General features: G+C 43.9%; 3 protein-coding genes and 1 pseudogene across 3 annotated transcripts in view; 2 read left to right on the top strand and 2 right to left on the bottom strand.

Moving 5' to 3' along the window:
* The first annotated feature begins 2,624 nt into the window (after nt 1-2,624).
* On the top strand, nt 2,625-7,337 carry LOC134024978 (protein unc-93 homolog A-like). The gene is made up of 7 exons (XM_062467748.1): nt 2,625-2,802; nt 3,360-3,541; nt 3,722-3,951; nt 5,056-5,396; nt 5,641-5,776; nt 6,026-6,157; nt 6,740-7,337. The coding sequence occupies exons 1-7, from the start codon at nt 2,713-2,715 to the stop codon at nt 7,033-7,035; spliced, it is 1,407 nt and encodes a 468-aa protein (XP_062323732.1). The 5' UTR covers nt 2,625-2,712; the 3' UTR covers nt 7,036-7,337.
* A 291-nt stretch (nt 7,338-7,628) lies between these two features.
* Nucleotides 7,629-11,127, top strand: LOC134025226 (protein unc-93 homolog A-like; annotated as a pseudogene).
* Nucleotides 11,128-11,354: 227 nt separating this feature from the next.
* LOC134025227 (uncharacterized) lies at nt 11,355-14,580 on the bottom strand. The gene is made up of 12 exons (XM_062468125.1): nt 14,408-14,580; nt 14,201-14,272; nt 13,939-14,022; nt 13,669-13,767; nt 13,504-13,551; nt 13,307-13,387; nt 12,857-13,219; nt 12,218-12,304; nt 12,036-12,134; nt 11,800-11,886; nt 11,590-11,694; nt 11,355-11,495 (listed from the first exon to the last, which is right to left on the bottom strand). Exons 4-12 carry the CDS (start codon nt 13,735-13,737, stop codon nt 11,355-11,357), a joined length of 1,080 nt encoding a protein of 359 aa, XP_062324109.1. The 5' UTR covers nt 13,738-13,767; nt 13,939-14,022; nt 14,201-14,272; nt 14,408-14,580.
* A 3,615-nt stretch (nt 14,581-18,195) lies between these two features.
* Nucleotides 18,196-24,569, bottom strand: part of LOC134024910 (uncharacterized) — a 186,515-nt gene continuing 180,141 nt past the window's right edge. Inside the window, 4 exon segments of the mRNA XM_062467658.1 lie at nt 18,196-19,182; nt 19,571-19,718; nt 20,243-20,362; nt 20,503-20,741. Coding sequence (XP_062323642.1) covers nt 19,067-19,182; nt 19,571-19,718; nt 20,243-20,362; nt 20,503-20,741 — 623 coding nt within the window. The 3' untranslated portion in view covers nt 18,196-19,066.

Raw genomic sequence — 24,569 nt, forward strand, 5'->3', positions numbered from 1 at the left:
CTACATTTTTGTTTTGTTGGATTTAGTAAAAGCATGCATTTTGTTTCTTTTGCTGCAGAGATTCAGTACAAAAAATGAATGACCCATCTCAGAGTAGCTTTATAGAAAGTACGGTTTATGAAAAAAGAAGACAGAGACTTGCTGCAGTAAAGGCTTCATTTGCAACAGGACATTACTGCAAGATAACAGAAATATGCAATATAGCTTCCATTTACAGTAATTCATCAGTTACCCTAGCTCTGGCCCTTCTCTGAGCGCCACCACACATTCTAACTCCTCTCCCTCGCCCTCTCCCTCGCCCTTGCCCCACTCCTCTCCCTTGTCCTGGTACTTGTCTTCCTCTCCCTCGTGCAGGCATTATTCTTACTTTCTTCGTGTTGCTCTACATTGTTATTTTTCCACACAAGATCAGCCCAAAGAGGTCCTCTTTATATACCATATGGTCATGCAATTGAAAGAACCTCAACGCCTGAGTGTTTTCTAGTTGGGAATCAGCTGTGATTTGATTGTTTGATAACTTCAACCAGCTGTTTCTCAGTAGCAATGGAATAAAATACAGGAGATATATTTGTGTTTCAATTCACAACATGAACTTTGACTTTAGCCAATAAGTTAGGTTTCAAACATGATGTTATCTGTGGTAATGAAGTCTTTCGAGTGCCTGGTGCTGCCACACCTTAAATCCATCACAGACCCTCTACTGGACCCCCTGCAGTTTGCCTACAGAGCCAACAGGTCTGTGGACGATGCAGTTAACATGGCCCTCCACTTCATCCTACAGCACCTGGACTCCCCAGCATCCTACGCCAGGATCCTGTTTGTGGACTTCAGCTCTGCATTCAATACCATCATCCCCGCCCTGCTTCAGGACAAGCTCTCCCAGCTGCCTGATTCCACCTGCAGGTGGATCACAGACTTCCTGTCTGACAGGAAGCAGTGCTTATAGGTGGGAAGCAGACAACCTGGTGACCTGGTGCAGCCAGAACAACCTAGAGCTCAATGCTTTCAAGACAGTGTAGATGGTTGTGGACTTCAGGAAGAATACAGCCCCACTCACCCCCATCACCCTGTGTGACTCCCCTGTCAACACTGTGGACTCCTTCCGCTTCCTGGGCACTATCCTCTTCCAGGACCTCAAGTGGGAACTGAACATAAGCTCCCTCACCAAGAAAGCACAACAGAGGATGTACTTCCTACGGCAGCTGAAGAAATTCAACCTACCAATGACAATGATGGTGCACTTCTACACAGCCATCATTGAGTCCATCCTTACCTCCTCCATCACCATCTGGTACGCTGTTGCCACTGCCAAGGACAAGAGCAGGCTACAGTGAATCATCCACTCGGCGGAGAAGGTGATTGGCTGCAATCTGCCTTCCCTCGAGGACCTGCACACCTCGAGGACCCTGAGGCGAGCAAGGAAGATTGTGGCCGACTCCTCCCACCCTGGACACTCCCTGTTTCAGTCACTCCCCTCCGGCAGAAGGCTGTGGTCCATCAGGACCAAAACCTCACACCACAAAAACAGTTTCTTCCCTTCCGCTGTTGGCCTCTTCAACAAGGCCAAGGGTTCACACTGACTTTAATGACTTCATGTCTTAAAACACATTGCATTTTGCACTGCATTACAAAATTGTATCTTGTACATTTGAATTTTTTGTATTTTTATATTGTAAATTACGGCAACTTATATTTTATTTTATTGTATATTCAATTTTAATTCAAATTCCACTTAGTATTGCTAGTTTATGTACCCTTAGTATAGATAGACCACCTATTTTAAGTTATAATGTTCCTATATGTTTATTGTATGCACCTTCCTGCCAAAGCAAATTCCTTGTCTGTGCAAACTTTCATGGCGAATAAATCCCATTCTGATTCTGATTCTGTTCTGACATACAGTGTGAAAGCATTAGTAAATTGTGCAGTAAAAATAGATTGTTTTGGTCTTGGTTGAGCTTGTGTGTAAAAGAAGTTTAAGCATTTTAAATTTGCTTTATTGCATTTTGTGTCAAAGCAACAAGAAATGTGTTAATTGTATAGCTAACACAGACGGATGTTGTGCTAACTGTGTCAAGAGTTTAGGAAACTTGTTAAAAGTATTGAAAAAATTGTCAAAGCGATTTTATAAAATACTATAAGAACTGCAGTTTTGTTTGTTGTGTTATCGTCTACGAGTTGTCAAAGAAGAAACTTTTCCACAACCCGTCATTTGACCGTCATGTCATTTCAATCAGCTGATGAACCTTGGACCTTAGTCTTTCTCTCTTTCCTGCTGTATTCTCTCTCTCTCTCTCTCTCTCTCTCTCTCTCTCTCTCTCTCTCTCTCTTTCTTTTGCTCTCAGTTCTCTAATGGCCAGGTACCCGTGCACAAGCATGCACGTACACATGCGTGCACACTCACACTAAAGTAAGGGGAGGATCGTAGTTAGTTTCCAAAGCAATCTCTGTATAATGGTTGATAAGGTAAAACAACAATAGATTAGAACAGATATGTGGCATTCTGCATTCCCTTAAGTTTATGGTCATCCAGCAGGATGAACTTTGGCTCTGACAACAGCCAACTTCGGCTATATCCGAGCATCCCAAAGTTAAAAAGACCTGGACTCTCCTTGACACGCTACGAGGACAGCTGTAGCCAGGCATCTGAGATTTAACGCTTTCATTTTTCTTCTGTCCGTTGGAGCCCTCTGGGTGTTTGAAGCTGCAGAGATGATCAGCAGGAACACCAAGAACGTTCTTGTGGTGTCCATAGGTTTCCTGTCCCTGTTCACAGCCTATGGAGGTCTGCAGAGCTTACAGGTGAGCACTTAGACAGATTGACAGGACATGACAGACAGGAAACCCATGTAGGTGAACAGGAAATGAGCAGAAGAACGATAAATAAATAGTAAATCCATGCGGATTAACTACAAATCAATTATAGATAAACAGGAAATACAGGCTGATAAAAAGGAAATATTGTACGTGTACATGTCTTCAGCTGTATGGTATGATGGATGGGAGCTTGCTTTGACTTTAGGAGAAGATATGTGTGCAGTAATAGTCTTAATTTATACAGTGAAAGTTTTTTTTTGTTAGTAGCATTGATCACACATCTAACAACACGACAGACACATTTCATGGTACCATGAGTTCACCTCCTCCTCCTCCTGTCTTCATATCTCCCCGTCTCTTTTCTCTCCAACTCCTAATGTTGTTTCTCCCTCCGCGTCCTCGCTCCCTTTCCCTCCTCACCACCTCCCCTTCCCCATCTTTCCCTCCACCTTCACATCCCTTCATCTCATCCCACCTTTTCCTGCCCCTCTCCCTCCAACCTCCGTCTCCTTCCATCTTCTCCTGCCCTGTTCCCCCTGTAGAGCAGCTTGAATGCGGAAGCAGGGATGGGCGTGGCTTCTCTGAGCGTCATCTACGCTTCCATCATCCTGTCCTCCATGTTCCTGCCGCCCATCCTCATCAAGAACCTGGGCTGCAAGTGGACCATCGTGGTCTCCATGGGCTGCTACGTCGCCTACTCTTTTGGAAACCTCTCCCCCGGCTGGTAACACAGACCACCTTCTCAGTACAACACATTCATTACTCTGTATACTTTAAATAAACCAGAAATTAACACTCAGTGTCGGTGACTACAGCAAAGTGAATCAAACGTACCACTAGTTCAGTGGTTTAACTACTCCGACCTCTGCATAACCCCCCCCTCCGCCCATCCCTGCTGCTCAAGGTACACCCTGATCCCCACCTCCTTCATCCTGGGTATGGGGGGCTCCCCCTTGTGGTCAGCTAAGTGCGCTTACCTCACCATCGCTGGCAACCTGCAGGCACCCAAGGACAACAAGAAGAGTGCTGATGTCATCAACCAGTATTTTGGCATCTTCTTCCTCATCTTCCAGTCCTCAGCTGTCTGGGGGAACCTCATGTCCTCGCTTATCTTTGGGCAGGACACTAATATAGGTACACACACACAATACATGTCAAACTGTATCGTGTGTATGGAAGCAAATCAGTGACATAATGTTTTTAATTTTAAAAGACATTGAATACCTAATATTGAAACTTACACAAGACCGAATTCTAATATGAATATATGTCAATGTAAAATCAAATTTAGGTTGCTCAAATTCGAGCCCAAAAAATGTGATCTTAAAAAATGTGATCTTAAAAAATTCAAGTCCAAAAAATTAGAGCCTCAAAAAATCGAACCTATCAAATTCAATCAGAATGTCAGAAAAAAAATGTCAATCAGATTTTTAAAAATCTGATTGTAACATCCGGGATACCAAGGATAGGCAGATAACGCATGATGACTACCAGGGAAAAGAACCATCGGCTTAGTTGAGTCCGATGTGTTCAAATCTTGCATTAAGGCTTGATTGCTCTACCCTTGGTGTCCTTGGTATCCCGGATGTTGCCATCAGAAGTTTTTAAGCTTGAACATTTTGGGCTCGAATTTGATAGGCTCGATTTTTACAGGCTCAATTTTATTCAGCTCGACATTTTTCGGCTCGAATTTGATAGACTCGATTTCTTTTGGCTTGAATTTTTTACGATAACATTTTTTAAGATCAATTTTTTTATGCTCGAATTTGAGCAACCTGAATTTTATTTTACATTGAAATATATTCATATGAGAATTCGGTCTTGTTTAAATTTCAATATTAACTATTCAATGCCTTTTAAAATTCTAAACATGATGTCACTGATTTGCTTCCATACGTGTGGCCACTGGTTGAAATCCATGCTTGTCAAAGTGAAAGTTGTCCATTAGTTTTAGGATGATACTCGATTTTAGGGTGTGTTTATCATAACTACCATATCTCAACTGCAGAACTTTATGGTGTCTAACCTATGGTTCTTAGCAACAGCAATGACTCAATGACACAATGATTTAGGCTCAGACTTAAACACCACACACACATATTCTTGTGGAACTGCCCCATCCATTTGATATTTCTGGGTTTAATATTTCTGGGCAATGTAAATCAAGTGCACCACATGTCTGGTAACAGCACAGGAACTGGCGAGGTCAAAGAACATTGTGCGTGTGTTCTGCTGCAGCGGACATTCCTGAGGAGGACCTGCAGCTCTGCGGAGCCGGGACCTGCGAGGAGATCATCTTTAACTCCACCTCCAACTCCACCAGACCTGAGAAGAAGCTGATCTACACGCTGGTGGGCAGCTACATTGGTGTGGGCGTGCTGGCCATGATCATCGTGGCGGTGTTCCTGGACAACATCGACAGTGAGCAGACGAGGGAGTTCCGGGGGAACCGCGAGCCGTTCTGCAGCACGTTCCTGGCCACGTTCCGTCTGCTGAAGGACTGGAGGCTGGTCACTCTCATTCCCCTCACCATGTACAGTGGGTTTGAACAGAGCTTCCTGTCTGGGGAGTACACCAAGGTAAAGGGGGGAGGGGGGTGACTCAACATTGTAAAGTGTCTCCTCAGTAGAGTTCACTAATATGTGGGGATAGATTCCACACTGTTAAGTGGGTTGCTTTCCTTGTCTGTTCTCAGTAGATTACACCAAGGTGAGGGGGGCGGGTGGAGTGTGACTCAGTACAGTAAAGTGTCTTGTGTTCCTTATCTCTTCTCAGTTGAGAACTACAAGTAGAATTGACTTCCATGCTGTGCTCTTGTTACAGAACTATGTGACCTGCGCCCTAGGGATCCACTTTGTTGGCTTTGCCATGATTTGTTTTGGAGCTTCCAATTCTCTCTGCTCCTACGGCTTTGGCCGGCTGGCAGAATACACAGGCAGAGCCCCTCTCTTTTTCATAGGTAAGAGCCAGGAATGTATAAAGTAGGAAGATTTGACACGATATGTGACACGTATAGCATGTGACAGGGACATGAGACCCACTTCGGTGCGATTCAAGTTCCACTTTGGCACCCTGTCCAACAATTGTTCTGGGAAAAAATCATGTGACATGTTTGCCTCTTATTTACTTTAGGCCAACCTTCACTCTTTTACCCAGGATGTAAATTCTGCTTCAGTGGAGTTCTGTTAACTCCTCTCCTCTCTTCCAGCTGCTGTCACCAACCTGTCCTGTATCCTGGCTCTGTTGTTCTGGAAGCCTCACCCAGACCAGCTTCCTGTCTTCTTTGTGTTTCCTGCTCTCTGGGGCCTGGCAGATGCTGTGTGGCAGACTCAGACCAACGGTGAGAGGACTACTACATACTGTAACTTCACACAAATAGGGGTCAGATGGCTGAGCGGTTAGGGAGTCGGGCTATTAATCAGAAGGTTGTTGGTTCGATTCCCGGCAAGCCAAATGACGTTGTGTCCTTGGGCAAGGCACTTCACCCTACTTGCCTTGGGGAGAATGTCCCTGTACTTACTGTAAGTCGCTCTGGATAAGAGCGTCTGCTAAATGACTAAATGTAAATCTTTCATGTGCAAAAGTCTCAAGCAGCAGGGAAGTTTTGTTCAGAAATATCTGGCAACAACCTTTCTCACTCAAGTATTGCAGACTCAACATGTCATCTTTAGAATTTCAGGTCCAGAACTGTGTTTTAAACGTGTTTGACTTTTCTATGTGAGCCTAGATATAGAAAACAGTGGGTGGGTGAGGATAATGCAGTCGACAGCCTTTCTTTACAGTCAGTAGTTAGACCATGTCCAAGATTGAAGTTGTGTAGAAGACCTTTTGTAGACTGAGGCCTTGTGCGGTTTGCACGGCGTAGAGGTCATTGACCTCAGTCCTCTTGCCTGGTTAAATACATTTTCCATGTTCTCCCCAGCTCTATATGGGGTGCTGTTCCCCAGAGATAAGGAGGCTGCCTTTGCAAACTACCGCATGTGGGAGTCTCTGGGCTTCGTCATTGCCTTCGCCTACAGCAACTTCATCTGCCTGGACTTTAAGATTTATATCCTGCTGGCCATGCTGGTGCTCACCACGGTAACGTATCCCATCGTGGAGTACCATGAGTGGCGCAACCCCACCCCTCCCATGGAGGAGGGGGCCTACGAACAACACTCAGGGAACATGCCGGAAGCAGCAATGGACAAAAATGTCATTGCTCAGACCAGCTTGTAGACGTTTTCTCAAGAAGGCGTGTTTAAATTTGTCTGTTTCTGATTTATATACATACAATCGATGTTGTTGTTCTTGCACTATTTGTACAGTATTCGCCTGCAGCTACTGAACCTGTCAATATCAAATTTGATTAAATGTGTATTATAGGAATAAGGTGTTATATTTTACTATATTTTCTTAAAACATGTATTACATTTTACAATTTGGGGGGGATACATGTAATTTTCTATCACTTGCCAATTATTCAAAGCGTACAAGATTGATAAAATGTCAATAAAACATCGACATACAGAAAAACATAACTGAACGTCAGCTTCTATATTTGTATCCAAAAATGAGTTACAAGTCGTTGTCAGTGGTTACACATTCCCTTTGTACGGTCCAACTCAGTTCAAGAACTGCACATACAATAAAGCCTGCCTGTTTACAGTAATCCCCTGGTATGGAGCAAATTAACTGCTCTACAGCAGGGCCAAAGTGTAGCCATTCACTCTTGCATCAGAGCGTGAAAGGAAATAAGTATCTCAGACAGCAGTTCTGATCCCTGGGTGACGGAAAACGGTTGATCAGGATCAGGAACGTCGAGGCTGAAGATGAAGGGCGGCTGTTTGAAGAACGTCCTGGTGATCTCCACTGGGTTCCTGCTGCTCTTCAGTGCTACAGGAAGTCTCCTCAACCTGCAGGAGAGCCTGGCCACAGCAGGCTTTCTGTGGCCGATGAGGTCAAAGGTTGTGTTGACAGTACTGACTTACTGATAAAGGTAAATGATTAATGCTTTTTACTCTGAAGAACTGCGTCTGAAAAACTCTTTGGCAAACTATTCTGGAGGTGTTTTTTTTATTGTCTGTTTTACGGTTGCAGAGCAGTCTGAACACGGAGGACGGACTTGGCGTGGCATCAGCCAGCATTCAGTTGGCCTCCATCATCCTGTCCTCCATGTTCCTCACTCCCCTGGTCATCCACTACCTGGGCTGCAAGTGGACCATTGTGGCCTGCATGGGCTGCAACGTCATGTACACTGTGGGGAACTTTTTCCCAGGATGGTAAAACCTCACAGGGGCAAAGATGATCCATGATATGAATAGTTTCACAACTGTTATAAAGGCGTTAATGGGATCCATAAGTATACATCACTAGCCTGTTCAAGTCCTTAGAGTTTGCGCTCAGGTCTGTGTGGGCACTGATGAAAGGATGTTATGTCATTGTCACCAGAGGAACGTGAAACACCATTATCAAGCAGGGGTATTTGACCATCTCTCTCTCCATCTCTCTCACTCTTTCTTCGTCAATCTCTATTTACATTCGCAAGTCAAGGGCCATGAGACTGAATGGTTGTAAAACAAAGGGGTTAATGACACCCTGATCCCCTCCTCAGTGGTCCTGGGTCTGGGGGAGGCTCCCCTGTGGTCAGCCAGCAGTACTTACCTGACCCTGGCTGGACAGATCCAAGCCCGGCAGGACCGCAGCAGGAGCCAGGCCGTCATCAACCAGTACTTTGGCATCCTGTTCCTGATGTACCAGTCCTCAGCAGTCTGGGGGAACCTCCTGTCCTCCCTGGTTTTCAGACAGGACACGGCCTCAGGTGCAGACAGACGCCAGCTGAATTCCTTTCAATGGCTTTTTACAGTTGATATAATCACACCAATTGTGCTTCTCTATAGTGGAAGTATCTGCTTTTAAAGTACGCATGACTCTAAATCCCAACACAGTCAAAGAGAGTTGGAACAGTCCGATGAGTTGGGTTGTGGTTGTGTGCTGAGGCTGTCTGGTTTCCCACAGTCAACATCACCGAGGGAGACCTCCAGGTTTGTGGTGTTGGCGGCTGCATGGAGGTGAGCGATGAGAGGTTCAACTCCACCAGACCGGATGACAGACTGGTCCACACACTGATGGGGTGCTACCTGGGTGAGCCCCACTTGACGTGAGCCAGTCTTGTTGCGTCTGCTGGATGTTCACTTCCACAGAACGTTCTGTGAGAAAATCTAGTCACGCTAAATACTAAACACTCTAAACTGGTAAAACCATAATAATGTTTATTTACAGTATAAGGAAATCAATAAACCATTTAAACACATCATTAACAAATCTTTATCTGTAACGTTTGTAAATGGTATGTGCTTAGTTAATTATTAGTAGATGCATTTGTAATATGTACATAGTTTTACTGCTGGGCTGGTTCATGCTTGTGTGATTTTATTTTAGTCACACATTAGATGTAATTTATGAGGCAAATAATACCAAACCACACTAATACATCAAACGTATTAATCCCTTGCAGTATTTTCACCAAAAATCGATTCCGCAAGTAATTATATAAAACGATAACAAATCAAGAGTCAGTTCATGGTCCTTTAATGGAGGAGTAAATGGCAAATAAAGAAAAGTTCAAATTTTGTGTCAACAAAAATCTTTTTTCATCATCTGGCTTGATTGAATGAGAAGCCGACCTCGGCAGGTTTCAAGTGCACTGTGTCTCTGTGTTGGAGGTGTAGGAGTGAGGAGAAGGTGAGGAGCGAGGAGGAGGAGGACGTAAAGAACATTCAAAAGTCCTTCTGCAGCACCTTCCTGGCCACCTTCAGACAGCTGGGAGACCGGAGGCAGGTCCTCCTCATCCCAGTCACCTACATCGGCCTGCACCTGGGCTTCCTCAACGGAGAGTATACCAAGGTGAGTGGGTTTATGCACGTGAAAGACTATCGAGATTATATGCTGGAATTCTCATGTCAGCCTGCAACAGCATGACTTGAACTGAGGTCTAAGTGTGGAATCTCCACATAACTTGTCCTACACATACTGAATGTTTACCCCTGTGTGTGTGTGTAGTTTCTCTCATGTATGTAACCTGTGCGTTGGGGATCCATTTTGTGGGCTATGTGATGATCTGTTTTGGCACCACCAGCTCTTCTCCTACCTCTTTGGGCACCTGTCTCAGTATACAGGCAGAGTGGCACTCTTTACTTTAGGTAGGATACCAGATACAGCACAGAGAGGAGGTGAGAAACAGAAAGAGAATGAGTAAAAGAGAGTGAGTTAGTGAGTAAGAGAGAGAGAGAGACCAATTATAATTTTTGGATGACTTTAAATCCTGTAAAGGGATTTGTAAGATGTTTAGGCCATGTTATGATGCTACCCTCTCCTGTCCTGTCCTCTCTCCTCTCCTCCCAACTCCTCTCCTCCAGCTGCTGTCACCAACCTGTCCTGTATCCTGGCTCTGTTGTTCTGGAATCCTCACCCAGACCAGCTTCCTGTCTTCTTTGTGTTTCCTGCTCTCTGGGGCCTGGCAGACGCTGTGTGGCAGACTCAGACCAACGGTGAGAGGAACAGAAGACTCTATCTTCACACACTCCAAACACACTACACCCTCCATAGTGAACATGCTACATCTAGAACTTTCACCTTGATGATCGGCACTTAAAAGGCAACTTATGACACTAAACTATAACACTGCTTTGAGGATTTGTTGGGATAACATCAGGCCGTAACCATCGTGCTCTCTGTCTCCAGTCCTCTATGGAGTTCTCTTCCACAGCCACAAGGAGGCAGCGTTTGCTGACTACCGAATACGGGAGGCAGTCGGGTACGTGTTGGCCTTTTCCTCCAGCCGCTTCCTGTGTGTGGACGTGAAGCTGTACATCCTGCTGTCAGCCCTGCTGCTGTCTGTGAGCCCACTGTGGAGTATGGGGAGTACAGGAGCCCCACGTCCAGTGCAGAGGACACTGCACCCAGCACACACACTGCACACACACTAAACCCAGCACACACACTGCACCCAGCACACACACTGCACCCAGCACAAACACTGCACACAGCACACACACTGCACCCAGCACACACACTGCACCCAGCACACACACTGCACACAGCACACACACTGCACACACACTACACACAATCCTATTGGCAACTGTAATTCATTTGGCTTACGTATTGGTCCCCATTGACAAGCCATGACCTATTACTGTAAAATCACATACATTCTACTGCTCAGTAATGTGTACTGCACAATGCATTTGCAGATATTTCTGTGAGCTTTACTTCATAACTCTGTCAGCTCAGTCATGCCAGTCTGTCCTGGTGTACGAATCAAGCTAGCCACTACCTGAGCTAAAGGTGGACTGTGGTGGCCTCCAAACACCAAATAAAAAAGGAATGATATAAAGTAACCACTCATATCTTGAATCTCTAAACATCCTCCTCTATGCTTATTGCAAATAATGTCACAAAATGACAAACAAGGGATGTGGGTATGCAGTTTATTTAATGAAATAGACTTCTAGATGTGAATAGAAATGTTAAGTGAGGAGATCTGGCTGTGAAAGTCAGCAGCCATCCAGATCTCCCAGCAGCTCCTGGATGATTCCCTCCAGCCGGCTGAAGAGCACAGCCGATAGGACGTCAGCTTGGCTGAAGGTGGACTCGTCCAGATCTAAGATGCTGTCTAGAAACTTCATTAGCTGGACCTGAGATCAGTGAGACGTTATTTGACACATAGATCCAGAACATAAAAGTAAACAGAACCAGGTTGACCATGAAACAGGTTATACATTTGTGTACCTGCAAGACTTCCTGGAACATTTTGGCACAGGGCTGCCATCCAGTTAGAGGAGTTAGGATTGGCTCCAGCACCTGTATAAGGTGACCAAGGAATCCCTGTTCCTGCTTCTTTGGGTCAGAAGTTTGCCATTAGCAAAGTTACAATGAATTCTTCAACATCTTAAAACTCTAAAGTCTTCAAAGCTTTTCTCTTTTCTCAGTACAACTTACGTTTTGTGGAGGCAAGGCAGCATTGTTTTTCATCACTCCCAGGATGATGAAATCATACACAATATCCAGGAAGTGTGTGTGATGGATCTGCAGGAACCAAACACAGGCAAAGCTGACATGGGCTGCTCAAAGCAATGCCCAACAATATCTGAGCAGAATGTACCTTATTGACGTTTAATTAAACATGATAAATCAATATGTAAAAGTCAGTTATTTTTATCAATGTCATCACTTACGTTAACAGAGGCCAGCTCCCTCTCTATCCCAGCCCTGTGGGCGGGATCTTCAATGTAGCTCACCAGGCGGTTGAACAATGTCCTGATGGAACTAACATCCTAGATCAGAGACAACAATATAATCATTACGTTCATCAATGGACCATCAAAGTCTCTGTTGTTCTAAGATGCCTGGTCCTTACCGCCTGGTTGAGCTGGACCAGCCCTGAAAGAATCATCCTTCCTGCAACTAGCAGGAAGTTTTTTGTGGTGTCCTGTGTCAGGAGTGACTGTAACACAAGGCCATCTCAAGTTGAAAATCTAGATTTCTGGATATTGATTTCTGTATGTTCCTGCATGCTTACATACATTAGATCGATAAACTTACATTAAATGCCTCACGAAGGGCCACAATTTTACTGGTCAAGTCCTGGACCTGTTTGTCCTGGAGATACATCCTGTAACCACCACAACAAACATCTCAGTTCATGTTGTGTTTCAAAATGGCTTGAATCTATTAATATCTAACATATTGTGCAATAAAGTGTGAGTGTATTTGGACTAACATGAGGCGGGAAGCGTCTCTGTCCCCAGGGGTCGGAGCCTGATGTGACTCCTCCCCCTCAGCGTGTTCATATCCAGACTCCTCCTTCTGAACCCTCTCCTCCTCCTCAGGCTCCTGCTGCACAATAGTGGACAAGATAAGTAGTCCTCCCCCACCTTCAAACTTCCAGAAGGTCTAATCCCCTCAACCATATCAACATACTGTCGGATGTCTCAAATCTTTATCAAGATAAAGGACTTAGGATTCTACAGTCAGAGAGGGAAGGATCTGATTGTACCTGGGGCTGGAAGGGATGCTCTGGGGGGGAAGGAGAGCAGTGGTTGTGGCTGCTAGCCCGCCCAGCATGACTGTGGCTGTGGTGATGTCTGGGGCCAGGGGCATGGCCTGGTCTAGGTGTGTTCCTGGGGCCACTGCTGGCTCCCTGGGAGTGCTGGTGGCCGTGGGCATGGTTGTGTCTGTGTCCAGACCCGCTGGCATGGCCTGGTCCAGAGGCATGCTGGGAGTCGTGGCTGTTACCATGGCCGTGGGTGTGTCCGGGAAGATGGGAGTAGAAGCTCTGAGTGTTGGTCCGGCTGGAAGGAAACACTTGGCCACAGGGATCCACATAAACCCCTGAATGTTCCCATGTCACTCTCTGCTCCTGTTTTGAATACAAGAACACTCATTTAGAAACAGACTTGTTCAGGGATCGAACAGAAAGTATTGTTCAAGTTTAACAGCAACTCACCAGAAAGCCATCAAACTGGGTGAAGTGGGTGTTTTGCTTGCAGCTGGAAGACATGTATTTCTCTACAGCAGCTCCTACCAGCTACAGTCAAGAAGAAAATAACACTTTAATAAGGATTATCTTGTCATAATTATACAATAAAATGTAATTATAGTATTCATACATATATACATATAATAAATGAAGGAATAACTTACCTTAACTCCTGTGATGTACTTGGTGACAGATTTGTAAACTGGAGCACCCTTCACCGATGAAAAAGTTGAACATTAAGTTATACTTTCTTGACAACTTTTTTGAAAATAAATGTTCTATGGGTTGCTATGACAGAGTATAACGTTAATAACAAGCAAACACATTACCTGGGGATCCACTCTGGTCCTCTCAACCAGATCACTCCACCACAGTTGAGTGGTTGGGCCTCGGGTCATCCATATATGATGAGTCTTCACCAAGAATTGCTACACAGTCCAAACACAGCTGAGTCAGGTCACATGTCTGCATGCATTTACATTAGGGATGTTCTTCAATGAGTCTATCAATCTCTCCTTCTTAATAAACTGTTGACAACATTCATCCCTATCATACTGTCATTTTAGTAGCCATAGTGATGAGATCCCATTCACACTGACCTCAAAGTGGGTCCTGAAAGAGAACTGAAATGTAAACTGGTTACAGTCGTCTCCCAGCACCAGTGGACCAGACTCTGGAAGGCCCTGCAGACATCGATCACTCAAGTTAACAAGTCACTCTCTTAAAATCAGTATCAGACATGATTTAGCTGAAAAGGCTCTGATCAAATGAGTGTACTCTCAAAATCTACTTTTTGTACTTTCTTTTCTATCAGACAGCTTTTGAGTGGTTGTGTTGAGATATATAGAAGATAATAGTGACCTGGAACAGGACCACAGGCCCACAGTACAAGGGTCTCCATGGCAACAGCTGCTGCTCATCCTCACTGGCCTCCTGGACACACAACAACATCAGGGATTGGGAGGAAATGGATAAATCATTCAGAAAAGCCACATGCTGAGAGTTAAAAGTGCAATCCTTCATTTCTGTAAATGTGTTAATTGTATTGAAACATGCAGTGTTGCTTACAGAGAACAGAACCACTGGCCCACAGTATAAAGGACTGTATCTCCATGGAAGCAGCTGTCCGCTTGTCTCACTGACCCCCTATAACAGTAAACAAAAAGGGAATGGATACAACATTTCCTTCAGAAAAAGCCAAATGCTGAGAGTTCAGTCTTTGATTTCTATAAATGTGTTAATTGAATTGAAACATGCAAATAGTGTTGCATACAGAGAACAGAACCACTGGTCCACAGTATAAAGGACTGTATCTCCATGAAAGCAGCTGTCCGCTTGTCTCACTGACCCCCTATAACACAGAAAACACAGATTCTGTTCAAGTCAAGCCTTCAGAGAAAAATCTACATCTGTTATCAGATGATTAGATGAAGGGACTGGATTCTCACCCTGTAGATGGTGACAGGGCCACTTCCCATTACTTCTGATAATCAGAAGTAATGGGAAGATCCTCTTGAGGAGGATTAAAGAACAAACACAGTGTTAGTAATGAAGTAAACCAATATACAGTGGGCTCAAAGTCATAGTTGAAATGTAGTTTTAATTGAGACTATATAGACATCTTGGAAAGTCACATTAAGACTTTAGGTGTACAATTGACACAGAAATATGCTGTCTAATAACCTATACCTTCAAGAAAATAAATACTTTCCTGTTGTGGATTTGTTAGGGTTATAAATTGAATGTTTCCCAAGTCATGTGAGCTGTATATCATTAGTTTACTAGAAAGAAAAAACACATTTTTAACACAGTTATCTTCATACCTTCCTCAGGTGTGGGTCTGCAGTACCACTGATAGATATAAACAGCCCCAACTGCTGTTAAGGCCACTCCGGCACTCCACACTAAAGGGTGTATACGGTTGCACCCAAACTTGGGTAGCATCTTGCTGAGAATCATTTTCAAGTCCTGATTATTTCACCATCTCCAAAAACATGTTCATCAAGTGTTCAAACGCATCTGACTGATTAGTAACTTGTATGTGTCTTGTGTCAGAATTCCATTCCAGTCCATTCCGATTTGTATGGTTCTACTTATGACGTTGTAGAAAAAACATCACACTGTTGTAATTATGAAGATGGAGAATGATTATGGATTTAATGATGTAGAAGATATTAAGCCCAAAGTGCAAATCTGGATAATTAGGGGCTGAGGGCGAGAGAACATTATGTGTATATGCTTCTTCCATAAGAAAACTACAAGGCCCAGCTATCAAGAGGTAAATTTAAGTTTTTCTATGCAACTGTAATCTGAAGCCCCTGGAGTAAGAGAGCAATGGTGTGAGAAATGCATTATTCATCTGTGACAAACAATATTGTACCAATAGCAAAATTACAGAAAATAATAAGGTTTTGATATATAAGAGGAATGTCCGGAGAAAAAGTACAGTCTGCTCCCAGGAACACACTCACTTGTACTCTTGATACTCTGTCCAATAAACCTTTGCATCAAACTCTGCTGAAGTTCAAGTGCTGTTTCAAACTTTGAGAAATTGATCAAAAACGTAGTACATATTCTTCCACTTCAACATCATAGTGGGCCTAGTAGATCAAAGCAACTCTGGTGTGGGTTTTTTGCATGAAATAATTAAAGGAACCTTGTCACATCAAATCTAAAATAAAGAAATAATAATTAAATAAATAATCAATGAATTCTGCAAATGACATACAGTAAAAGATAAAGATATGAGTTATTACACTGCACACAGCAAATTAAGGCCAGTATATAGTTTTGGATTTGTAAATGTCTACATAGAAATCAAAACCTGTCTGCAATCCCCACTGCTGTTGCAGTCTGTTGTATTGTTGTATTGTGTGCTGTTTGGGGTGTTTTCTGGGGCACCCTGGCACCTCTTCACCAACAGCTGCTTCTGCAGGAGGAGTCCCAGGCTCAGCCCTCGCCCCACTCAGGGACTCCACCTTGATTTTGGTTGGTAATATATACAGTATGGCCTTGTTTGGTGCACTTAGCAAAGTATGTGTACATATTTTGTATTTCAAAGTATTTCAACATATGTGTGGGTTATAATTGTTCATGCTGTAAGGCCAAAATGTCATCATTATCAACCACTGAGTGATTTGATTGTTTAATTATTGTTTTATTTGAGATTGTTGGATGATATGTCATTCTACTGCACCTGTTGTTGGAACCTGAGATAGTAAAAAGCATTACATTTACCAAACAAACTGCCCTGGATTTCAGTAAACCTTGTAAGCCTTACTTGGGGAGGGAGTCAGGTGGCTGAGCGGTTAGGGTTTCGGGCTATTAATCAGAAGGTTACTGGTTTTATTCCCGGCTGTGCCAAATGACATTGTGTCCTTGGGCAAGGCACTTCACCCTACTTGCCTCAGGGGAAATGTCCCTGTACTTACTGTAAGTCGCTCTGGATAAGAGCGTCTGCTAAATGACTAAATGTACTTGTTTCTAAAAGTTACTTCTAAGACAACTTGTAGACATCCATCTACTCATGTCTTTTCAGAATTTGTTAAAAGGTTAACTTCAGAGAAAATGCTGTCCTATGAATTTAGAAATTAATGATTAATCTATCTGCATGTTATTCTTGGACTCCAGTGTTCAGAGGAAGCTAAGGAGCTCCAAACTACAAGTCAGTCGGGTCTTGACAGTGAAACAAGCCCTACCAAGGACCTGTCAGGAACCAATCATAACGTGGAGGAGGGCACATCCTGAAACTAGACTCTGATCGATCAAGAAAGAGGTCGGTGTTCGCAGAAAGCAAATAGATAGAAACAGAATTAAAACTATTGTTATCTTCTGTGGGACCTTCTTTGTCAAAACAAAATGATCCAGTATGTCTAATATCAGCAGAAGTGAGAAGGAACATTTAACCTCACCGGAGACCCCATCCTGCATTAACTTGGATGATATACAGCATATGACATATTTGCTTTGTGAAATTTCTGATAGAGATCTAAGATCATGGGATGTTATTAGATTGTATATAGTTTTAAATGTGGCCGACACAACACGATTATTTTGTTTTACATTAATGTTGGATACTTCAACATGGCATACAGGGAACCAGGGTACAATCAGTGCCAGGCTAACCTCTACATTCCTACAGCTTATAAAATATATGACCTATGGTTATATGGCCTCTCATAAAACTGCAAACTGTGAGGATGATTAACTGTGGGTTGATTCCACAAACTGAGAATTGTCCTCCACCTGTTGTGATTGTGACCCCACCAAAGTAGAACATTAGTTACTGTTGTGACTACTAGTGGCTTTTTAATCATACATAAGCTCAGTTAATTCAGGCAGGGCAATCGGGCAGCACGTGTCATCCATTTGTCGGGGACGTAAGGCGTCTTACTCCACCTTCCTTTCCTCCGCCCACTACTACACTCATGTTAGCAGCGCATATCCATTGGGCCATGTCCGATAAGGCGTCTTAAAAGACGCGCGGATACGCACACACTCACCCCGGTTGTTGTATGATCAGTGCTGCTGCCGCCCTCCACCATCCCCACCACCATATCCACCAGGGGGATTATATCTCTATTGCTCCCTGCGTCATATGTCATGTATGTGTTGCATCGAGGAGGCAGGGAGTGTTTCCCTTAGATCATCCACTCCGCCAAAGTTAAATCTACATGTCCATGTCATGTAACAATAAATTCTCAAATCTAATATGTGATTGTCTTGACTGAACTGATTTCCTGTCTATGGTTACTCACAGCTTTACCTGTCTAGGTATTGTTACTTACAGAACTTTGGGCGAGTTCATACAATATGCCAAATATGTATTACTAATGTTCATTTAAGACAGACTGTATTTATTCACCCATCAAATATGAGCCACACTTCACTAGGTCCAGGACTATGTGGCCTTTGCCTTGGGGTGAACTTTGCTGGTTAAGTCATCGAATCAAATACAATTTCATTTGCATAGTTCTTTTTACAAGCAATGTCACAGAGGTCTGCACTGACCAAATCAAATGTATTTGAATATGCCCTTAGAACTGCACCAATCTAAATCCTCAAGGAAGACAAGGAAAACCCCCAAGAAAACTCTGAGAAAAAAGAAAATAAGCCTTGGGAGGAGCAATTCAGTGTTGTCTGCAGTTCCTCATGTCTCGCCTTACAAAGTGACCCTTAACCTTACAGATGAATACAATTTTGAGTTTTATATAAAATGGAATATATAAAACAATTTTACATTCAGTAACAATGCTTCTACCACCTAGTGGAAATAGGTTCCATAATCTGAGTCGTTTCCATCCTTTTAAATGATGTTAAAATAATATTACCTATTAAAAACAATATTTTAAAATCTTAAAATGTTTGCCTGAACATCCATTCTGTATATAAATATGGATAAAATATATTTATTTACATTAAACCCATCCTTCATTGCTGTCATTCCACTAATCCGTGTCAAGACTGAAACATTTTCCCAGCATTTTGTTACAGAATCAGTTACAGCTATAAATTCATCCTATTCAGCATTATTTAAAGCCCAGTGTTGAATATAAGTAGGGGTCCATATCACACAGGAGGCGTCTCATCACAGAACATGACTCATCTCCTTTCCTCAGGACCATGTCGATGGTGGCCCGTGCTCTCTCTGCCCTCTGTGTCTCCTCCGTCACTGCCTCTCTCTCAGCAACGTTGATCACCCTCTCCTGCAGAAGTCCACCCAGCAGATCATTCAGGACAGGCCTGGACACTCGATGCACAAACGCCAGTCTTACACCACGTAGTTGCTCCTCTGCAGTCACTCTGAGCATGCTCAGTCTGCCTTCCACCCGTCGATGAGGAACCTGTTTGTGGAGGAAACCCAGATGTGTTCAGCTGTAAGTGATGAAGTGTTCACTGTGACAGAACATTGATGAGGGAGAAGCAGCTGATCACTGCTGGGTGTATTCTGTGTATTCATTTAGCAGACATACACATAGTGCATACAGAAAGTGCAGAAGGTAAAGCAAAGATCAGCATAGTTCAGTATTTTGTTCTCATCAGCTAAACTTCATTACAGGACTTTAGTGGGTGGTGGATTTAGTGAGTGGGTGGGGCTTCCTTTTATTCAAATGTCTTTGTGAGTGGGACTAATTCTGGCATCAGGTTGGTGGGCATTGCTGCCAATCATTAACCTCAGTGAAATACTGCAGAAACAGAAGCCTGAATGTGGACCCTGAGGATGTCCTGTACCTGTTAGTGGAACATGTGCTGTCCACACCTCCTCTCCTTCTCCCCCTCTCTCCAGAAGCCTCAGCCTCACCTTCTCTGTGTCAGCGCTCAGAAACACCTGGAAGGTGGGGTGGTAGTTTGGACCGTAGTTCCAGTGGACCTGAACACACTGAAACACAGATGAGAGCATTGTTAACAGCTACAACCCCAATTCCAAAAAAGTTGGGACGTTGTGTAAAATAAAATACAGAATACAATGATTTACAAATCTCATAAACCCATTATGTTATTCACAATAGAACATATAAAACATGTCAAATGTTTAAACTGATGAAATGTACAATTTTAAGGAAAAAAATAAGGAATTTGAATTTGATGGCAGCATGAATTACCCATTATGTTATTCACATCTAATGTGAATAACATAATGGGTTTATAAGATTTGTTAATCATTGTATTCTGTTTTTTATTTTATTTTACACAACGTCCCAACTTTTCTGGAATTGGGGTTGTACATCTGAACTGTTCAGAATCATCTGCCTGGTTTGGACGAGCCTCGGCCAGTATATAATTAAGTAAGAATGTTTTAAGGGAAACATATTAGTAAGAAAACAAACTCAGATAATATAAAGGTTGTTTTGAGCCTAATGTGACATCATCTGACAACAGCAGTATTATATGGTATTAGTTTACCTTAGGTTGAATGTCATCTTCCTCCACCACATCACAGCAGAGACTGTAGACTTCCCCACGAGAGAGTGTGCAGTCTGAACACACAGTTATGTAGGAGCTCAATCTCTGCATCTTCTCCACCTGCAACAGGACTCTCTTAGCTCACCAACATACTTCTACCCTTTATTTAACCACTTAAAATTTACACTTTTCAGTGCTTGTTGATACAACCATAGCAACTGATATACTGATGTGTTTTGGGCATGTTGGAAGGACTGTACCTCCGGGAGTGGAACGTTGTGTGGTAAAACAACCAGGTTCAGAAGAGAGCTTTGTGATTCGTAGAAGGGCAGCACCTGCCCCCTGATGGTGAGGAAAGGTATGAACGGTCTCACCAGGCCCCATAGGGACAGGTCTGTGATGTTCACCACCACATGTGTGTCAGTCACCCTCAGGGGAGGCAAAAGCTCCACATTATCACCACTGACATGAGCCACAGACAAGGAGTCAAGACCCTCTCCTGTAAGACAGCAATGTTTCTGTCAGAAAAGTTCAGAATACAACCTTAAAAAAAAAAAAAAAAATTACATTTAGCAGACGCTCTTATCCAGAGCGACTTACAGTAAGTACAGGGACACTCCCCCGAGGCAAGTAAGGTGAAGTGCCTTGCCCAAGGACACAACGTCATTTGGCACAGCCGGGAATCGTACTGGCAACCTTCAGATTATGAGCCCGATTCCCTAACCGCTCAGCCACCTGACTCCCTTATTCTTATCCTTTTATTCTGTATAAAATGATACTGTGTTTAGCCTTCTGTGTAGAGAGGCCACCCCCAAATGAACTATAGGCAAGGGACCAGGCTTAGGTAAACAGGAAGATCCTTATCTTATCTGAGCATGTCATTTAGTTAGCCTAAGCGGGCCACTTCAAGATGCACACACACAGACATGCATCCACTCACACACACACACACCCGCACGCAAGATCTATGCAAGGGGGGCCAATGAAAGAAGACCATGTGACAGTTACATGCCTGTGTATGAACCACTGACTGTGGAGAGCGGTTTTGTTTAAATGGTTAGCTAGCACAACATGCTAACGGACAGACTTTGTATCACCATAACTTTTCTCTTTGCAGCCGGCCGCAAGTAATAAAGTTTCTTAACTTCTTCACCGACTGACTGTGCAATACATGATACAGATTAATATTTCTGACAGTTTCATTCAGCGGCATTTCAGAGCTGAGAAGGGTAAGCGTGGTATTAATAATAAAACTTTATTTATATAGCACATTTCAAGAATTGCAGCTCAAGGTGCTTTACATAGAATCAATAAAAAACAATAATACAAGTGATAAAAGTAATAATTAATAGCAAACAATAATATAACTAATAAAAGTAGTAAAACCCTTCTGAGATCAAATTAGATAAATTATAAATAATTAGCTTTGGTAAAAAGGTAGGTTTTAAACTGTCTTTTAAAAATGTCTAGCGTGTTTGCTTCCCTAATATGTATGGGTAATTTGTTCCATAGTTTTGGGGCGTAATTGACAAAGGCCGCGTCACCAATCTTCTTATGACTGCTTCTGGTGACCTCTAATAGGCCTGCATTTGATGCTCGCAGTGTTCTAGCTGGTGTGTAGTTTATAAGAGAGTTAGCAATGTAGCTAGGTCCTTGTCCGTGTAGAGCTTTGTATGTGAGGAAAAGGACCTTTTTAGTCAATTCTGAAGGTAACAGGGAGCCAGTGTAAAGTAGCTAGGACAGGACTAATGTGTTCTCTCCTTTTAGTTTTGGTTAATAATCTAGCTGCAGAATTTTGAATGAGCTGTAGTCTTTCAGTGGTTTTCTTGGGAAGACCAGTGAAAAGGGCGTTACAGTAGTCCAGCCGGCTGGACTACTGTAACGCCCTTTTCACTGGGATATCCTGTGTCCGGACAGAGGAAAGACCCGACGGAAAGTCGGAAGGGTCTTTTTAAGACGTGAGCGCACGGAACGTAAGACTTTGTTGGTGGAAGTACAGGGGTGTTTGTATAAGGTGAGCGCTGGGGAGCTATTTAGCGGGTTAGACATTGTGTAGCGGGATGGTATGTGTATTTACCTGTCGGTAGTATTTTAGGGAACGTATTTATGTTTAGTTAGCTGGAGTAGGTAGTATAGTAAGATTAATTGATTTAGGAGGGGGATAATGGTCAGAATGGTTGAGGCTGCGCGGATAAAAGTGCAGCGCAGAGCAGGTGGAGGCAAGTGGGGACTAAAGGGAACAGCCGACCACACCTCTGGCGAGCAAGTATGGGAAATGCCGAAATTACCTGAGTTAGCGGAAATATTTTGAAAGTGTCTGGTTATTTGGGAAGTTGGGTAGGTAGGGGAAATTAGGGTTCCAGAGTTTTTTTTCATTTTATTAAATAAAACCTGCGGGGATTGACTCTAAACCCTTGAATCACTGCCTCCAAGTTTTTGATCACCGCTGCAAAGTTGGCCATCCTACAATTGGTGTCAGAAGAAACTGGAGCGCCTTAACAGGGGGCAGTGTTCAAGATGCCGCCTAAACCCAAACCAGCCAAGGGGGCCGAGGCCAATTCCCAGTCAGGGGAGGAGGGGGACACCACCTCAAAGCCAGCAGATGGAGATGAGGTCTCAACATCTACAAAGTCAGCAGAAGGGGCAGTGGCAGAACTGGCCGGGCTTATGAGGACATTACTACAGGTGCAAGAGCAACGAGATCAAAGATGGGAGAACGTGGTGCAGTCCCAGGACCAGCGATGGAAGACAATTAATCACCAATTTCAACAACTTCAGGGCCAGGTGGGAGACATCCGTCAGGGCAACGAGGGGCCAAGGCCCAGGACACTCCAGTCGCCTGCAACAACGGAAGAACCCAGAGAATTCGTTAAGGAACCTAAGCTTCACCCACTGTCCAAGGACGACGACATTGAACCTTTTCTGGCCACATTTGAGAGGGTGGCAGTGACGTGCAGATGGCCAGAGTCAACATGGGCCATACGGCTGATACCACTGCTGACTGGGAAGGCCCGCAGTGCATTTGTTTCTATGGAGATGGCGGAAACAGGGGACTATGCGTTGGTGAAGGAGGCCATCCTAAAGAAATTTAACATAAGCCCTGAGACCTACCGTCTGAGGTTCCGCACGACAGAGATCTGGCCGGATGAGACGCCCAAAGAACTGTATGTGCGCTTGAAAGACCTCTTTATAAAGTGGGTTAGGCCAGAGAAGCACTCTGTACAGGAAATTACAGAAATTATCATTCTGGAACAATATATGGATATGCTGGGCACAGAAATGGCTATCTGGATCCGGGAGCACGATCCCAGAACTGCAGAGGAGGCAGCTAGATGGGCTGGAGTGTTCCAGTCTGCCCGACTAGGCACCATGGGTCCAAACACCAGCCAGCGGGGCGCAGCTAGAAGTAAATCTAGTGGGGGTTGGGAGAGTCATGGTCAAGGCTATGGTAGACCTACAAGTACTAGATGGCCAGATAACACCAGACAGGACGTTCAGTGTTACTTCTGTGGGAAATGGGGTCACACTAAGCCAAACTGTCAGGCAAGGAAAACGCAGGACACCAGTGTCTGCTATACACCTAGGCCACATACACCACATATACCTAACATCACAGGTCACACAGTTCAGGTGCTGGTCAATGGAGAGTCAGCAAAAGCTCTAATTGATACCGGCAGTTCACAAACACTGGTTCACGAGAGTCTAGTTCCTGAGGAGTTGGGTAGTGGTCAGCCCTCAGTAAAAGTATGTTGTGTCCATGGTGATGTGAAGAGCTACCCAACTGCTGAGATTTTTCTTACCGTTAGTGGCCAAACTTTTTTCATGTCGGTGGCGGTAGCACCGCAGCTGCCGTATAAGGTGGTGTTAGGTCATGATCTCCCAATTTTATGTGACTTAGTTCCCCAGGTTAAGCACTGTAATGCAGTCACTAGGGCCCAAGCTGCTAGTGAGAGGAGGGCACTTCCTTTTGCTGAGGCTGAATTGGTGCTAGATGTGGAGAGTAGGCCGGGAAGGAGGCATCTTCAAGGCAGAAGAAACGCAGACAGAAGTTAAAAGGGACAGTTGGTCAGAAGGAGCAAGAGTGGCCACGGCCAGAGATTACATTGGACATTGATATACCCACAAACATTGGTGAACTGCAGGTACAAGACAAGACCCTGGAGCTATGGTTTCAGAAAGCAACAGGGGGCGACAAAGAGACACCGGGCACGGGTAGTCTCTTGGAGAAAGAGGGATACATACTGAAGAATCAGATGCTGTATCAAGTGAAAGGAGGGATTGAGACATTGGTGGTGCCAGGCCCCATGAGGCAGAAAGTTATGACACT

This window comes from Osmerus eperlanus, chromosome 8, assembly GCF_963692335.1.
Source record: "Osmerus eperlanus chromosome 8, fOsmEpe2.1, whole genome shotgun sequence".
Taxonomy (NCBI): Eukaryota; Metazoa; Chordata; class Actinopteri; order Osmeriformes; family Osmeridae; genus Osmerus; species Osmerus eperlanus.

Excerpts from the sequence above, each read along its gene's own strand:
- LOC134025227 (XM_062468125.1), bottom strand. The coding sequence starts at position 13,737 with ATGACCCGAGGCCCAACCACTCAACTGTGGTGGAGTGATCTGGTTGAG. Across the intron at positions 13,220-13,306 it reads CCCAGTTTGATGGCTTTCTG|GAGCAGAGAGTGACATGGGA; the intron begins GTGAGTTGCTGT and ends TATTCAAAACAG. Across the intron at positions 11,887-12,035 it reads GGGAGCTGGCCTCTGTTAAC|ATCCATCACACACACTTCCT; the intron begins GTAAGTGATGAC and ends TGGTTCCTGCAG.
- LOC134024978 (XM_062467748.1), top strand. The coding sequence starts at position 2,713 with ATGATCAGCAGGAACACCAAGAACGTTCTTGTGGTGTCCATAGGTTTC. Across the intron at positions 2,803-3,359 it reads GAGGTCTGCAGAGCTTACAG|AGCAGCTTGAATGCGGAAGC; the intron begins GTGAGCACTTAG and ends TTCCCCCTGTAG. Across the intron at positions 5,397-5,640 it reads TGTCTGGGGAGTACACCAAG|AACTATGTGACCTGCGCCCT; the intron begins GTAAAGGGGGGA and ends CTCTTGTTACAG.